General features: G+C 35.1%; 1 protein-coding gene across 1 annotated transcript; it reads left to right on the forward strand.

Annotated features, from left to right (window-relative positions):
• Window positions 1-1,060: 1,060 nt before the first annotated feature.
• Window positions 1,061-18,329, forward strand: LOC104535914 (neurolysin, mitochondrial-like; the record flags this gene model as incomplete). The annotated part of the gene is made up of 8 exons (XM_010193982.1): window positions 1,061-1,102; window positions 2,154-2,155; window positions 5,134-5,390; window positions 7,837-7,985; window positions 13,608-13,715; window positions 15,193-15,295; window positions 16,641-16,801; window positions 18,194-18,329. Coding segments are annotated over exons 1-8 (958 nt in total), but the record flags the coding sequence as incomplete, so codon positions are not given.
• Between the last annotated feature and the right edge of the window lie 200 nt (window positions 18,330-18,529).

The following is an 18,529-nucleotide window of genomic DNA, read 5'->3' on the forward strand; positions in this document are numbered from 1 at the left end:
TATTCAGCTGTTCCGTACACTGTCAAGAGCCAAACAGATGAAAGGACTGAGAAGCAAAGTGCGACTAGGACTTTAAATGTGTTTGTCCCGCAGGAAAAAGTGATGACTTGTATTGTGGAGCTGTAGTGTCATTCCTTTGGCTTAACTGAAATCATGTTGCCCTGTGATTAGCTTTGAGCTATTAAGCTGTACTTTTCGTGTTCCATGTTGGACCTTTTTTTTTTCCCCATTCTTGTTTTTGCCTTGAGTTACTCATTCCTCTGCTTACTTTGCTTTATTTTGTCCTTGCTTTATTATAAAAGATACAATTACTTCTTCTTTGAAACCGTGCATTAAAAGTTTGGTAACACTTTAGTCTTACATTCAGGGAAACGCCAACATATGGCACATTATTCAATTATTAAATAATTTGTCCTGAGGCAAACTGTCAGTTTTTATGTTGCCTTAATAGGATGTGTCGAGTTTTTTGTTGTGGTTTGTTTCTTTTATCAGGGCTGCTAGGTGGGGTCAAAACATGGAGATCCTGCGAGTATTAAGTGCAGGAACCTGATTAATATGGTCTCCACATACACAATGCTGCCTTCCAGCATGCAGCACTGGTTTTCCTGCAGCCTCTAAGACTAGAAGGTGTTTAAGATCTGCTATTTCAAAAGATAGAAAGACCAAAATAGTCTTACTGTCATTCATAACTTTAAATTGGCAGTTTTTACAAAGCTTCATACAGTAAATTACTGATAGAAAAAGTTGTTCATTGTGTCTGTTGTGATTTGCAAATCTGCTCTTATACCTGTAGGAATGTTTCCTGAAGTATACATAAAGTGCAGAAAGAAAAGCTTACTTGCATTTGTTTGCCATTAGAGTATTTTAAAACTGTTAAAAACTAGAAGATGACTAATTAATCTGAATTTGAGACCCCTCTTTTTATCTTTCTCTCTCTCTTCTTTTTAAAGTCTTGGCTCCCACTTCGCTCCTGAAGCTGTCATCCCAGACCTTTTGTCAGCAGAGAATATAGTTTTCTATCCTATGTGAAGCTGATATACTCTGATTTTTGTGTGGCTACATGGAACTGTCAGATATATTAGCAAGTACAATAAACCGGGCTGTATATTTTTTTCCCAGAAATACATTTATTAATACAATTTATTCTGTAAAATTATACTTGTCACTGTAACTAAAACTGTTCAGGGCAAGATTAATTTGAAAACTGAAAGTACCATTGAAGAGTCTTGGATGGAGTTATAGCTACCCATATGTAATCAGAGTTAAGTGAGAGAGCAGGCTTAAAACTTAACTATTGTAAAGTGATTATCAGTAGTAGGAGCATATTGTGGACAAGCTTGCAGGTTTTTCTGTTTGTATTTTCTGAACCTGGTACTACCCTTTGCTGTTTCTGCTTCATAGATTGTTGTGTTCTTGTTTTATTTTAATAGCATTAATGGAACATGCAAACAAAGGGTTGCTGGCATGCTCCGGTCATGGAAAATGTTTCTGAACAAAACCAGTCTTACTTAAATGTTTAATATGTTTAAAATACTTAGTGCACAAGTTAAAAATCAGTCTGTAAATTCAATTGCTTTGTTTATCTTTGCAACAGTTTTGTTGGCTGCTGTATTGCTGTAATAGAGTATTATAAAGGTTCTTCCCCTTTCTAAAATAAAATCAAATTTATATTTTCCAGAAGCAGCAACTAATCAAATTGTAGCTATTTCAAAATAAATTACCTGGCATTCTAGCAAAACCAGCAATGATTGAAGTCTGTAACTTAGAAGCTTTGTTTTATTCTTTAAAATCCCCTTTTAGAAGTAGCTACTAAGCTTTTAAGTTGTTACTGGATTTACACTGCTTTTGATAGAAATTATAATTCTTTCTTCTTTTGGGATTGGCAGATTATTACTATAATTTGTGAAAACAGCTGCTTCTACAATACTCTTTGTATTTGGCTGATAGTCCAAACCAAACTTTCATGCCTTTCCTCCTAATCTTCTTATGGTTGGATGAAGCAGTGCACAAATACGTAATACATTTCAGTCTGCACTGTATGTCATTTCACTGCCATTATCAGATGCCACAGGACTCACCCAAGAAAAAGGCCAGTGCAAGTTGCCAGCAGAGACAGTGAGATACTTAAAGTAAAAAGGTACTGTAAATAAAAGTGGTTTAATTTTAAAAGACCTCATGGAAATATAGGAGCTGGAAGATAGAATTGGGGTGATCACGTCTAGCCCTGTGCTACCTTGGGTATTGGAGTAATATGATCCATTTTATAAACTGGTCAAGCTCCACGTTATAAATCGAGGTGTTTTCACTTGCTAGTGCTTATTGGACAGCTGTTTCAGAATCTCACTGTCCTGATGGTTACAAATGTCTCTTAAAATTTACATGTATTCCTGACCAATTTATTCTAATTTGTTCTTATGTCAGTATTATCTCTTAGTATCGATAGCTCTTTTCACTTTGGGGCATTTAAATAGCATGTTTAATGACAGCAATCATCTTGTCAGTTTTTGCTACACTAAATCCATGTATTTCATATGTGTTTCTAGCCGTAGTGCAGGCTCAGGTGGCTATTGACGCTTTTAGTATTTTTTTAGGCTAGCACAACTGTTTTGAAGTCACACATCAAATAGATGATTGAACTGATAAGCTGAAAAAAGCTGTTCCCCTTGCATTTTTTTGGTCCACTTCATTTTTCAGCTGTATGCTGCCTTCACTCTTCTCAAAGTGTGACCCTGCCTACAGTTATGCTGCTCTCATTGACGGAGTGGTGTACAGGGACAGAAGTGAGCAGCAGAGGGAGGATTGAGAATGGGGTAGTATATCTTAAGGCAATACTGCTGCTGGACATGAACTTTATCCTTAACTCAGGCTTCTGCACTGCAGTAAATGAAGTGTAGTATCTGAAATGGTTTGAACCACTCAGTTCAGGCATTAGCAACAGCCTACCTGTGGCTACGTGAGATAATTGCTGTATCTGCACTACATTATGTACAGACTTACATTTGTTTACCCCTCTTGTCTAATTTAAACAGGATCAAATTCTAATTGCTCAGTGCAAAGCAGTGGTTGTCTGTTCTGTAACTTTGCTGCCATTTACCTAAAGCAAGCCTAAAATAATTGTTGCATTTTGCTAGTTCAGTTGCTATTTGAGGAAAGCTATTTGCTGTTGCATCTGGTTTCTACCATTATCAGTAGAATTTATTTCCTAGTTTATATCTGGGAAGTTAAAGTTACCTCAGTGATATAATTTACTGGAATATTTTCTCTCTAATGACATGTCAAGTGTAGTTGCAGAGTATTTTTTAAACAGACATACTATTTTAGCTGTACTCTTCTTTCTTGTTTCTTTATAGTCTATTTAATAATTTTGGCATTGCTTCTTTGTTTCTTTCTTGAACAAATAAGATAAAGTTAGTAAATTAGCAATTTTATTGCAGTATGATACATGGAGTTTGGACAATTTATTTATTTACAGTTTGTGTGTAGACAAATAATATTAAATACTAAGATATGAAAGAAATTACCAAGATTTCACCTGTGCATTTAATTTTATTACATTGACCCTAAGTACAATTGACCTGTACCAAAGCAGCAACACATGTCTGTAAATGATTATTTGAAGAGTTGCATGTAGTGATAGGTTTTATGTGAAATGTTATGTTACAGTTTTCGGAAGCCCACCTTAATTTGATCAATTAGAAAGACTTATGGATGTTTCTAAGTTTGTACTGCCTTTGTTGATCTACATAAATGCCTGCTTCCTTTTATTGACAGGAGGAGACAAGGTATCAGCATTTCAAAACTAGGCAGTTCTGTATTTTCCTGTCTCTAACAGAAAAAACTTGCTGGCATTTGTGACAGTCATTTATGCAGCTGTTGAATTTGTATGTCAATGCACCTAGCCAACATACTAAGAAAATTAAGCAACATCTGTTTTTTTGGTATTTAAAAGTAGTGCTCTGCAGTAACCAGGAACCCTGCATTCAAGTTCAAAAATCAGCCCAACTTTAATGAATTAAACTTATTGGATAAGCCCAAATTAATGTAATTTGTTGGTGCTGTAAGTATTTTAGTGTTTGTTTCTTACAATATGTAGTTGATCAGTGACAGGACTGTTTTTTCTACATGTCTAGATGAAGGTAATGAATGACAGAAAGGTGTCAGTTCCCTTTAGAAAAGCATATCTGTTTCGTATTATGCACTTCAGCATAGTTGTCAGTTTTTATATTGTTCAGGTGGCTGTTTACCTTAGATTCCATCTATTTTTTCCTTAGTTTGGCACATTTCTTATTCTTTCTGATATTCTTGGGGGAGGAGGGAAAGGGGTAGAGTTCAGGGCCTTGAACCTACTTTTGAGGAGATTCCTCTTCAGCTAGCATGAGTTTGTACCAGAGCTGCTCTAGCAATGTGTGAAAAAACTAGAATCAGAGCAGTGCAGTGGAAAGCTGAAATATAGTTGATTTATGTAATCAGGATTAATAGTCCATGAATGGCAGTAAACTTGTGTATCTTTTCTGGCAATAGAGTGAAACTGTCTATTTAAAATCCACAATAATTAAAGGAATAAATTTTCAAGTGAGCATCAACTGGAAGTTTTTCTCCTATGGCTGATTTTGTGACAGTCATCCTGCATAAATATAAAAGTATTTGTTACAGTGAACATTAACAAATGACCTTTTTTTTGTGTCTCATTTTGAGCTGCTTTTAAGTTCTTGGTCTTCATAATCTACAAATTAGTATGTGTGGTTTATTCCTTATTCCAAAAAATGCAAATACTGTCAGTTTCTGTGGAGTTTCAGTAGCTGTAATTCTGTTTTTCATAGAAGATTGAACAGTAACTTAATCTGTATGGTTCTGTCAATGCCAGTTTTTTAATAACTGTCCCCACTTAGTAATCTTCTAGATGTAAAAGGTAGAAGATAGATCTTTGTTTTATTTAAAATTAAATTTAAATTTGTAAGGGTAATGGCTGTATATGGTCCTGCTGGACAAGCTATGACTGTAAAAAGGACTTTGTTCTTACTTCTAAAAATATTCTGTAATTATTAAAGGTCTGTTGCTCTTTTTTAAGTGTTTACTTTAAACTACCTCTTGAACTAGAATCTTACTATGCAAAGATAATTTTTATACTTTCAGGTCTGTTGGGCCACGGCTTTTGTTGAGAATGACATTAGGAGCAGAGATTACTAGCCAGCTCAAGGCTTCTTCATACATAGCATCAGGCCGAAACCTTTTGAGATGGGACCTGTCACCAGAGCAAATCAGAACAAGAACAGAAGAAATAATCAGGAAGACTAAGTATGTATATGACAGAGTTGGGATGCTTGATATTGGAGAAGTAACGCATGAAAATACTGTACGGGCCTTGGCAGATATAGAAGTGGAATATGCAGGTTAGTGAACGTTTTCTGTGGTTGTTTTCATGGGGCATTCTATCTGCATATAAAGAAATATTGAGAGAAGATAGTTGTTTACAATTCTGGTCCATACTGTTCTTGTGTAGAATGGGTGGAGGCCCCTCAAGCGTCCTCTGGTCATAATAATCTATTAGGACCTCTCAGCAGTACGTAACATGGTCGGCTGCAAAGCTCTGCTGCTTTTATTCTAGAGACAAAAATAAGGATTAGCAAAACTGTGCTGTTGATCTCGTTGATGCGTCCAGAGAGGTACGTTGGTGACCTGTCTTTTTGCATGTGAAGCTCCACAGTTACGTTTAGTGTACAACCACTGGGGGACAATGTGCAACAATGTAGTCTACAGTGTTACGGTGGTATGCATGGTACATTCAAACATAATAAGCAGTGCTTTTTTCAGACACTGCAAAATCTGAGACAAGCAAGTCAAATGGAACAGTAGAAAGGCTGATAAGCCACTAGTGGAGATAACGTTATGGTTGAGAATGGGGGGAATTTTTGAATGCTTCTTGAAATAAAACTGCTTTACTTGCTCACTTTTATATTATGGCCTGCAAGGCCTTGAAGAATCCAGGGAGAGATGTTGGTCATGAAGTCACATCTAGATTATTCTGAATGAATTATCAAGACATACCAATACATGCATGGAGTTTAATGGTCAAATAGGTAATTTAGTTAATTTGTTAATAATTGTCAGCCGGAGGAGATGGGAAAAATAAAAATGTGTCTTGGGTTGCTTTGTTTTGAAAAACCTATGACATTGTGGCTCCATGACTTTCAAAACACAGTGTAATAAGATGTCAAGTTCTCTTAAATCCTCTAAAAATTTGCAATAGCAACAGAAGTGCTGAAAACACCCACTTTGGCTTCAAGCAAAGTCTTTGCCTGGCAAAATAGAGCAGCCTGTAGCTCAAACGGTTGTACTATAATATTAATCTGGCTTTCACGTTACTTAGAATTACAGTTTAGGCACATCCAGTGAATTGATGGGAATGGATGATGGCAGAAAGACTGTGTAATCTTCATCCAAACAGTTTCCTGTCAGATTCCGTTTTAATTGTACCAGTGTATTTGCAATAATTATTGTAAACCTTTTCACCAAGGTATAAAATTCCCTGCTTTAAATGAAATTAGAAGAAAAATCTATGCTTCATTAAGAAAATAGTGACCATCAGAAAACAGTAGCATAGCCACCAAGATTTGCATTTTCCAAGACATACTTTTTTCCTCTACATTCTATTGCATAGTAGGTCATACTGAAGCTTTTAATGCTAATCTGTGTGAAACTAATGTGACTTACCCATGAAACAGCCCGTGGCATCTGTTAAGGATGTATTACCACAGTAAGACTCCCATTGAAACTTGGATTTTTAAGTCGTGTGTGTCCGTTTCTCATGTACATGAAAGATGTGACTGAACTTATTCTCTGAAAAGATGCAGATGACAACAGACCTTACATTTCACTTGGAAGCTGCCAAAACTCGCTTTATTATTTTGAAACTTCTTGGCATGAGAGTGGGGCAAGGAGTATGGGTGGAGTTTCTTGTTGACATCAAGAAGAACCATATGCCCATGTTTGCATTTCAAAGGTTTCTGAAGGTCTGAGAGTATTTTAGGGTTTGATAAAACAACTTCAGATTATTAAAAAAGCTCTAAATAATCCTGTAATGATGTTACTCTAAAATGTGCTTTAGGGGAGGTTTGAGGGGAGTGAAATTACAACTGGTTTTGAATTAATTTAATCAGCTGGTCATAATGATTCATTTCTATTTTAGCACTTTTATTCAATCAGTATAAGATGCAATATTTGCTTGATAATTAAGGATTTACTTAATCTCAGAACTGTGTTCTAAAAAGGTAGTATTACTCAGCTTCTAGTCTCTAAAAGTTCAGAGTACATAGCATCTTCGGTGTTTGCCTTATTGTTTCTCATTAAACACAGAAGAGAAGACGGGAGTTTGATGCTGTTCTCATAACAATGTAAAAATAACTTCAGAACAGATGAGCCTGTTTGAAAGATTCAGAGCTTTTCACTTTAAATGCTAACATGGAAGCATCTGTGCCAGCTATGAAACCATGTCAGTCTTCACTTACAAATGGTTAATCTTTCAAAAATCATGTATCATATTTACACAACTTTCAGCTGACTTTGTAGAAGTAAGAAGGTGAGATAATTAGGCTTGGGTAATAGATAGTTTGTGTAAAATGTTTATTTGTTATAATAGTGTGCAGTTTTGTGCCTTCACTTATTAAATTTTACATTATCTGTAATAACTTTATTTGCCTCAAGCCTGATCTGAAGTGTCAGATTGCTTTGGGTTCTTCTTTTTCTGTCTTCTATAAGTATCAGAAGGGGTGATATTCCTTATCCTTAAAGCATTTCTAGCCTTCTATCTTAAGTGTTCATTGCCTTTTATTTAAACAGTGGAAAGAAGCATGTTGGATTTTCCTCAGCATGTCTCACCTGACAAAGAGGTACGCTTAGCAAGTACAGAAGCTGACAAAAAGCTCTCTAATTTTGATGTGGAGATGAGCATGAGAGAAGATGTGTTTCAGAAGATTGTTTATTTGCAGGTAAATCACAATGATATCTGTGGAAATTTGTGGAAATGTAGATAAAATTCCAGCAGTGAAACTTTTCTTTAAAAAAGTTAGTATCCACAACACTTTTCAAGATCTTTATCACTGTGTGTGTTTCCTCTGTGTCCGTACCAGTCAAATCTTACCGGGGGACACAGCTATACAAAAAGGCTGTGATTCCACAAGAACTTAAGCCAGTGTAAAATTGGTGCTCCTACTCTTTGACTCTGATGTCTGTGTATCCTTTTTGGTTCATTGCAATAGCTTGACTTGTTTCTAATCTTCCAATGAGCTGGTACAGGGAAGCTAAATCAGCAGAAGGAAAACCGTTGGGAAAAATTAAATGTATTGCTTCTGCTGGCTGAGCTTCCTCAACTGGTTTGCCCAGAGCACTACCAAGAGGGGAGGAAGAAAAGCAGCAAGGTAGCAATGTATTTAGTTTGGCTTTTACTGCTTTTGAATTTGTGTCCAAAATTGTGCTTTATTGAAGTTGTCAAGAATTTTAAATTTTAGTTTGAAGTTATAAAAGTTAATGAGAACATGAAACTGGGAGTGACATCTGAAATTACCTGCAAATTGATCTGCTAATTATAGACAGCTACATGGTATACTTCTCCTCATACGTTGCTTAAGCCTCAAAATAAAACGTAGTCAAAAGATGACTGTTGAACTAGTTTCTATCCATTTTGTGTTTCTGTTTAGCTTCTCTTCTAATTAAGCACCTACAGGTAACTTGTATCCTTCATTGTAGCTCAAACAGGAGGAACATTTGTTTTTGTTCAAATGTATCTAGTGACATTTAGTAATGATTTTCCAAAAGTGTAATTTAAAGATAATGCAAGGAAACTATCTAATGTGAAAACTGAAATATATTAATTTGTCCAAGCTTCAGATGTGAATCTTCCCTTGCACCCTCAATGGTTTTTAACCTTCTTGTGATACTCATAATATATTGAAGCCCTATGCCTTGGAGTAATTTTCTGTACTTTTTTGCAGCTTTGACTGGAAACCAGGATATTTGCAGCACCTAATTAAAGTGCCTTCCAGTACCATTGTTGTCTGCTGTGTTTTCTAGGTGCATTTTGAAGTGTTCTCCTCTAGCTGGATATTGTTTGTGGAGGTATTTAATACCCCAATTTTGAGGACCTTCAGTTGTTAATTTTTTTTTCCCTTCCCTGTGCCTTATGTTGATTTTTTTTTCCCCTCTGCTGTGTTGCTATTAATTAAATAGTTTGATATGTATTTATTATTTGCTGTGATTTTCTCCACCCTCCAATATAGTCTACACGGGTACATTTAGGACTAATGTAACATATCTGTGTATCTATCTATTTTTAGTTTACCCAAATTTCAAACAGTAGCTAGTAAAAACTGATTGCTGTTTTTTTGCTAGTATTACTTTATTATAATTTGTTTTTAAAAATCTTTTTCATTTGGTGCTTTCCTACTTCATTTTCCTTTGCAGCATTACTTGGCTTTTGTAATAGTTATAATTGTTGCTTACATCTCCATTTAATTTTCTTAGAGACTTTTCTTGGTTTTACTGCATCATGCAAGCATGTTTTAGTATTAGTTTTCCAGAGATGCAACCTCTAAGCATATATAAACTCATAAAAACGATTAAAGTAGTAGCACATTTTGCTGTAGAACAGATGTGAAATTGCCAATAGTGCTGGACGGATGAAGTCTTGCTATTTCCAAATCACAAAGTTCTTATTAATATTTGCTGCATTTCTGATGCCTTCTCTTGGTAGAAACTCTTTAGTTGAAAAATGAGGTTCCAGGAGCACGTAAAAAAAAATTACTTCCACAAACAGAAATCTTTTACTGAAATAATTTTAATGAGCCAGGAAAACATTTTTATTAAATCAGTTTTTTCATGACCTCACTGAGGATTTAGTAGCTCAGGTATATTAATTCAAAATCATCATCCGGTACAGGGACTGGATTAGTATGTGGTGAGGAGAATAAGGCCCCTTACACTCCCATGTTATTCGTAATACGGTCAGTCCACTAAAAGATGAGTAAACCTACTTGATCTCAGTGACATCATGAATGTTTTTGCTCCCTTTAATAAGGACTAAACTTTTCTAACAACTATTTAATATTATTCCTAATTTGGCTTTAAGAACTGTTGATGGTGGAAGATATGTAAGGGTTTTGTATTTAGTTAAAAAAGACCTGAAAATAATCTAATATCTTTCTTTTCCCCACACATTAAGGGAAAAAAAATTCTGCATAAATTTACATTGTTGAATATGGTCTAGGTCTTGTTCTTTAGAAAACTTATTTTAGGGTCTGAAACTGGAATAAAGGTGAATTTGATAGTGAAACTATAATTTTAAAATTTATTATGCTTAACATCTGCACATTTTGGCTAGCAGAGGCATGCTTAAGAATGTTGCCAATCTTCTCCACTCACACACCTGCAGGAAGCTCCACCTGATGTAAACAGCTGCTGCAATTTTTGTTCATGATATTCTAAGTAGGTTTTGTTTCTTATTCTGCCTGAAGATGTCTTCATGGTAGGGTAGCGTGGTTGTCCAAAACAAGTATGAAGTGGTATATAAAATAATCAACAATGACAATTCTAAAGCTTCTGAAAAGTTCCAAGATTCCATGTGCTTTGTATAGTCAAAATTAGCACTTCTGTTGTGGAAATTGTTCATCAAAGAAACACAAGATGACATAGACCATCCTGACCAAACTGAAGTTCAGAGATGACCACAGAGCACCCGTGGTTCCTGTGTCTGGGAGGGTTTATACAATTGCTTATCCTTAAAGACCTGACAGGTCTTTTTGAATGTGGATCATTCTTATTTTAAGCATGTCTGTGATGCATATAAACTTCACAAAGGCTAGTATTATGACAGAAAGCTATTTAACATCTATTTCTTTTGAAGTGTATGGAGAGATGTATAGTCATCAAGAGAAGGACAAAGAACACTTAGTTTTCTTGTCCTTTTTCCCAGAAGAATCTTTCTCTTTCGTAGCTTTAGGAGGAGACAACATTCAGCAGCTTTAAGGGCTTAAAATTAGTGTTTGTGAATTCCCTTCTGACTAAATATTTGCTGAGTTTGGGCCTAGGAGATTTTCAGAAGTGTGACAGTTCCATATGCCCAATGGAGGGGCTGGGAAATCACTCACAGTGCCTAAATAACTCAGTGAGACTTTTCAAAATTCTCTGTCCTTAACTTCTACTGTAATAAAAGCAGTGTCTTTTTATACAGATTAGCGTACTCAATTTATTTTCTCAGCCTTACTATTTCTGAGCCTTGCAGCACAGTTAGCACAATATAAAATGTTAATGAAGTGACAGTATCTGCATTTTTCACCTCTATCATTTTGAAGTCATGCTTTTTCTATCATACTAGTCTTAGATCAGAAAAAAGAATCTTGTATTTGTGGATTGTCCAGTGGAAAAACAATATGTGAAAATTCTGATTGCTATTTTTTTTACTCAGTATCATAGCTTTGACACTCCTAGATGTAGTGCTTAGTAGCATGAAGATCTTTATGAAGCTTCAGAATTTCAGGAAGCATTCTTTGTCAGAAGCAGAGCAGAAAGTCTGAATGTTACAGAGAATAGGGTGATAGAATTCTTTTTATCTTTGTGTTGGAAAATATTCTGTGTGGCTTTCCTTATGTGTTTATCACAAATGAGGATGGTTTGACTTGAAGAGGACAGAGGGCAGGATTTTCCTCACTTTTCCTCCCAGAAGATTTCCACCATTTACGTTCTTTTACTTAAAAGCAATGGCCAAGTGCTGCAAAAAAATCATAGCTCTGGTGAAGGGTACACCATGCAATCACATAGCTCAGTCATAATTGACTTTAGCTCAGTGATGACCTGCAGTAGTTAAATCATCCTTTCATAAGTCTGTGGATTCTTTTTAAAATTACCTGTAAACCAATAATATTAAAAGGAAAAAATATTCATCATATGACAGTATTGGTAAACTAAGTTAAATCTGCCTAGTCTGTTTTAGAACAGTTAGTTTATCACAAAGTGAAGTGATTGCTGTCATTTGTTTCCTTGGACGTACCGAATTTTTGCTTATAGACTACTGATATATGCATAAGAATTTAAGACATGACTGTATGAATGCTTAGTGGTCCTGCTGTAGCATAATGCTACTAGGACTTGTGACTCTTTACAGAGTAAAAGTGAAGCTAAACCATTCTAAGCTCTTTCATGGTTCTAAAAGCCAATCTCGACTAATTTTTTAATTCTATATGCAGGGCACTGGTGGGAGTAGACATTGTGTTGTGTAGATTATTTTTAAATAGCAGTTGAAAAAATACCTGTTTCACCATTTTTATGATGGAATAATTTTTTTTCTCTTGGAATACAACTGAGTTCCTGTCTTTTTTTTCTGTTTAAGGAAGAGAGGTAATTTGCACTGGCAGGTCATTAGTTGACAGCTGTATACAGATGTGTGACTCATAAAATTTGCATGTTTCATTGTCCTTACTTTTCAGAGGTGCTAGTCAATAATTAATTGTATGTAGGTAAGATGACAAGAGGGTTGTTAAGTCAAGTCAGAGCTAATTCCAACAGCTTCATGTTTGAAGATTAATTTAAATAGAATGGGTTTTTTTAACATGGACTATTAATCTAACACCTTTTTAAAATGCTCACTTTTAGATGAGGGAAGATAAAATTAGAATGTGTACAGTATTTCAATTTTGGACAAAATTACAAGTTTCTGAATTAAACAGTTATGCTGTAGTAAGTTTGAAGGAACCTGTGTGACCTACTCTAAGTCATTCTGCTCTTGCAGGGGAGTTGGAAAGAATGATCTTCAGAGGTCACTTCCAGCTCCTAATAATATTCTCTGTTTCTGCGATCCTCACAGGACTGGTCCATACTCTGTTACAACTGGTACCTTGTCTCTTAATGTTGGTTGCTTTAGGAAATGACCTTTCAAAAATCTTTGTAATTGCATAATCAGATGTAGAAATAGTGTTTTATAGAATCACAGAATCATAGCATTGTTTAAGTTGGAAAAGACCTTTAACATCATTGAGTCCAACCACTAATCTAGCACTGCCAAGTCCACCACTAAACCATGTCCATAAATGCCATGTCTACATGTGTTTTAAATACCTCCAGGGATGGTGACTCCACCACTTCCTTTGTTGTCACTGATAGATTTGTTCTGAAAGAGAAGATGTAAGTGCTCAAATTTTATGCCATCTGATAACCTTAAATGAGACATCTAATTTTTTATTATTTGTTTTGGTGTTTTTTTAATCACTCTAAGTTTTAATGTACAATTTTACCTATAGCATGGTTTTTCTTCAAGTGTGTATAAGAAAGCTATCTCTACAGAAAAAGCTTAAGTGCACAGTGCTCTAAACTAAAAGGGGTTGCCATTATTACAGCAGGTAAACATGCTGAGATATTCTGTAAATTAAAATTATTTTAAAACCCTGCTGCATCAATATAAGAATACTGTTGTATAAGGTAACTGGTTTTGGAAAGTCTTCCACACTAAAATCCTTTTTTACTATGGTGGTGTTCTTAAGAACAACTCTGTTCAGACCCTTCTAATGCTCAGTATGTTTCTTACACTGTGCTGTAAATTCAGTTATTCTGTACTCTCATTTCAGCAAACCTGTGATCCTGAAAATGTAAAGCCTGAAACAAAGAGATATCTAGAGAAATTGGTTCAAGTGGGAAAAAGAAACGGACTCCATCTTCCTAAAGAAGTGCAGAATGTAAATATGGACTATTAGATTGTAAAGCAAAGGTGACAAACTGTTGAAGCAATGAAATTATGGTTTTATAGCTGTATTAATCGTGTATTTGATTCATTTGATTCCTGATTCATTCTTTAAACTTCAGTCACCTTTAAGTTTTCGAATTAATCCATTAGACACCCACAATATTCAGTGGGTAGAGGTTGTATGCATCACTTACCTCTCTTAGCCTTCCAGAGTAAAAGAAGCCTATCTGGAACAGTTTTGTTACATACTCTCATTACAGAAAATGGCTAAATTAGACAGATACCTAGGCAAAAGACCTCTCAACAATGTTATTCGTGAGTCCAAGCTTCAGAAATATGTACAGCTGCTACAGGGACACAGCTGTTTTAATGTCAGTTATTAACCGATGTTGTAAAAGTGTCCAAGATTTTAGCTTTTTGTCTAAAAAACCAACTTGAAGTAACTTAAAGGGAGCACAAGCTGTGCTAAGAATTGTGGCGCCATTAAGGGAGGATTTACTCAAGCATATAGAAGCACTTGTCACTTGTGAAAATCATAAAGTAAAGTTGTCAGCATCTAAAATATGCTGACATAAATATCTTTACATTCTGGGTGGTGTTATGTAACCGTCTCTATTTATGACTCTTGAATAGACTTTTCCCTTTGTATAAACTAATCATTATTGATCTACATCCTTCAGTTAGCAGGAACAGTTTCATGTGTATTTGCATTGTTTAAGGGCAATTGATGCCTCTAAAGGGATTTTGAAATACTTTATAAGAAGACAATAGTTGAATTACATTTAAATAAAAATTTGACTAATGATAGTCTCTGCCAAGTTTTATATTTGGTAGGTATGATTCTACTGGTAACCACCTTGTTTATGTGAACTTGACAGTAACGAGTGGAGACATGCTATGAAATATATTAGAAAACATTTCAGAAGGGTGAATATCAGGATTTAAAAATAAATTTTGGAATGATCTTGTCTTGTGTGGGTATTTTCTTCTCTTTCATACTGTTCAAGTTGTTCATACTGTACAACTCCAAAGGATTGTTTTTTCAAGAGATTGCATGCAGTTTTACTCCCTTGATTCTCATTGATTTTAGTGGATATTTTTACACTTAAAATTGTAATTTAGGCTTTTCAAATAGAAGAAAACAACTGAATGATAGCAAATAATGCTGTTCAGAGAATGTGTTTATGTGTTCAGTCCCCTCTGAGTTGAGAACACATTTCAAATGTTGTTGGAGTGATATCCCTGACCCAGGGTTAATTTGCAACAGTATTCCTCAGAACCAAAAGAAAGATGTAAGAAGGGCTGAGGGAGAGTAAAGTATGCTGCTGCCTGCAGTGCTCAATGCTGGTATTCACTGAGGGGTAGTAAAGAGCTTAGCTGAAAAAAGTGAAATACTATGCATGTAGAAGACAGTAATTGCCAAGTTTGATTTTTGTTTTTCTGCTAAGTTCAATTTATACCCAATACAGGAAATCAAGACAATGAAGAAAAAATTGAGTGAACTATGTATAGACTTTAACAAAAACCTGAATGAGGAAAACACATTTCTTGTATTTTCGAAGGAAGAACTTGGTGAGTAGTGTGTTTACTCTTTCCATTTCTTCAACCTTCCAGTTTTACTGGAGTAATCTTTTTTGATCCAGTGAATGATTGTTAGATCAAGTGAAATTCTGACTGTTTTCCCATCTTTTCTGTTTCGTTTTTAATCCTTCCCCAGTGTCAGTTTAGAATTACCCTTTGCCTATGTTTATGATTTCTTCATAGATTTGTGCTTGCCGAAGAGTTTGTCTTGCATCAAGTTAGCATATCTGTCCTACTTTTTTCATAACTTTTCTCTGCTTCTTTTCTCAGTTCACCATCAGGCAATCCCTTATGTATTATATTCATTGCAATCACTGGAAAAACTTTTCTGTCCCACAACATACTTTACCTACTTCAGTCATTTAAACTGATCTAGATATTTCATGTGAGAGGGAATCTGGAGACTCGTTATCTGACGGGCATGGCATAAAATGTGCTTTAATAACACCAGAGGTTTTTTAATGTCATACTCAGTTTTTATCTGGTAGCCTTAATATATTTTTCTTTTGTTCACAAGTGTTTCCAGTTTTTCCTTTGCTTGGTTGTGATTTGAAAAAGTTTCAGCAAATAGTTGTAAAAAGAGGAGTGTTACTTCCATGGAGATTTCTGATGTAAAATTAGATTGCAGCAAAACATATGCAACAATCTTGTCACTGAAAAACCAGGATGAGAATAAACTATCGACACCAATGTGATGCAGATAAGCAGACACTTCTTTATTATGGCCAGTTGTGAAAGGGAATAGTTTCACCAAGATCACACGCCTTGCCTCATGTGTTTACACATTTTAAAGGATACATACAGGCATATGCACACGATTTCCCCTAACTAATTAAAATAATGCCTCCTACTTCCAATCATGCACAGTATTTGCAGAAATTGGGTCTGGGGGTGGCTCTGTATCCACCCTACAGACCACAGATTTAAAAGTGAGACCCTACAACAACCTTGGTTCAAGGACTTGGCTGGAAAAGCTGACGGCCTGTTTCATATAACAAAGGTTTAGGGCTCCAGTGATCTTTAAAGCAATACATTTTTCATCCCTGCTTCACTTTACAAAATGGGGTATTGTTGGTGACCACTGGTTTTGTTGCTTGGTTATACCTTTAGTAAATGTACTTTTACATAGATGTACCTTTAGATATAGATGTACTTTTAGTGGATAAAACAAACTGTAACTAAAATAGGGCCTAGCCTATGCATAGGTTCATTAGCAGTTTTAACATTTCTGAAAGAGATTTTAACATTCATTTTTCCTATATACTTAACAATCTTACAAGAAGAGAGAGGAGTGGATAATTCTGGTAAGTGTTGTTTATGAAATTGTGTTCTATAGAAGGCCTTCCTGATGGCTTCATTAGGAGTTTAGAGGAGACTGAGGAAAACAAATACAAAATTACTTTAAAGTACCCTCACTATTTTCCTGTCATGAAGAAGTGCTGCATTTCGGAAACCAGGAGAAAAATGGAATCTGCCTTTAACTCGAGATGCAAAGAGGTATGTCATATATTGACTGTTCGTAATGACAGTTTTCAAAAATGGAGCTAGACATTCAACTGTTACATTTGAGTTCTACATACAGTCTAGTACTATGAAATCAAAACTTATCAGTGTGATATTTAGTAGTTCCTTGCTCCAGTTTATTCTGATTACTAAAGACTAGAAGTTGATTATCTGCCTGTGTGTGCTGTTAGTAGAAGCAGGATTTTGCTCTTTTGCCAGATATCCCTAATGTTCTGCAGCTGCTTACTGGCACTTTCCTCCCACAGAAGGACATCTGATTGCAGCTTCTGTAGTACTTTGGGATTCTTCAGAATGAGAGGGGTTATTTAAGTACATGTTTTAATTATGAAATATAAGTGACTAAATGTGAAATTAATACATTGCATATTGATGAGAATTTTAATCAGTTGTTTAGAACACCCTAATTTTTATAAAATATTCATTTAATTATCTAAAAAATAGCTGGCAACATGCCTTATAAAAAGAAGAAATAATTTCACAAATAATTTTTTGATACTGGCAGGCATCTAGACAGGTACAAAAATAACGAAGAAGATAGAAAGGACAGAAGAACTGTCAGTCGTTCATTAGAAAGCAGTGGCAGAGTTGAGCTTTTGTACTTGAAGTACTGGGAAATGTGAAGAGTACAAGATAAGAGAAAATGGCTCCAGGAACTGAACACTCTGCAAGTCAGCACACTTAAGGCTATTTGCTGTTAAAACTGTGGGGCAATCTTTGAAACTAGTGCTTAAACAAAAGGCTTTTCCTGAGAAATCTGACTTTTCTAGAACTGGAGATTAACACTTTACATTTTCAGCTTTTCAATAATCCTCCACCACGTTTAAGTCAGGGCCTGGAGTTTTTGTGTTTCAGATCTCTTTCTTTGACTGCTATTGTCAGAGTGGCAAAAGAGGGAAATTTGCAAAGATTTGAATGTTGGCACAATAGCTTTGCAGTCTGTCTAATACCACTAACAAGCAATGAATCCTGCTGTCAGCCATTTCCTGTTATCTTTCACATTTAAATGATTGATAAAGGAAATAAACTCTTTGCAACAGTCAAAGATTTGTTATTATCCTAAAAGGAAATGGTGTATCTTTCGATTAATTAAAATAGATTAATTGTAATAGGGAGAATAATCATTCAGTTTGACCATAAGACTAGCTACCTCAATCAAATGCTATGACCAAAAAAGATAACAAGAATCTAGCTATTCTATATTTATATTTTCTTCTATATTTATATCTTAAATATATTCTGCATAATTCTATATTTATATCTTAAAGTGTTACATTTTAAATGTTTGCTGTTTCTTATGAATATGGATATTATTCAGATACCTGTTTTCTGGTTTCACTTTATAAATTTATCACCTTTCTTTTTTAGGACAACACAAAAATTCTTCAGCAGCTACTTCCACTAAGAGCAAAAGTAGCAGAGCTTCTTGGTTATAATACACATGCCAACTTTGTCCTGGAACTAAACACTGCAAAAAGCACAGATAATGTAACAGCCTTCTTAGGTTTGTTCTTATTTATAAACTATACTTTTATATTTGGTCTGGCAACATGACTCAGTGGTCATGGTAGCAGTGTACATCATGTTTAGATAGAAAAGGAATTCTCTGTTGGCTCTGTTCTGGTATATATATTTTTTTAGACCGTAGCTGTACCAATGGATTTGCTCCAAAGCAGGGAAGCACGAGACAAAAATCTGAAAATG

Source organism: Mesitornis unicolor, unplaced genomic scaffold, assembly GCF_000695765.1.
Source record: "Mesitornis unicolor isolate BGI_N332 unplaced genomic scaffold, ASM69576v1 scaffold24691, whole genome shotgun sequence".
In the NCBI taxonomy this organism is placed as follows: Eukaryota; Metazoa; Chordata; class Aves; order Mesitornithiformes; family Mesitornithidae; genus Mesitornis; species Mesitornis unicolor.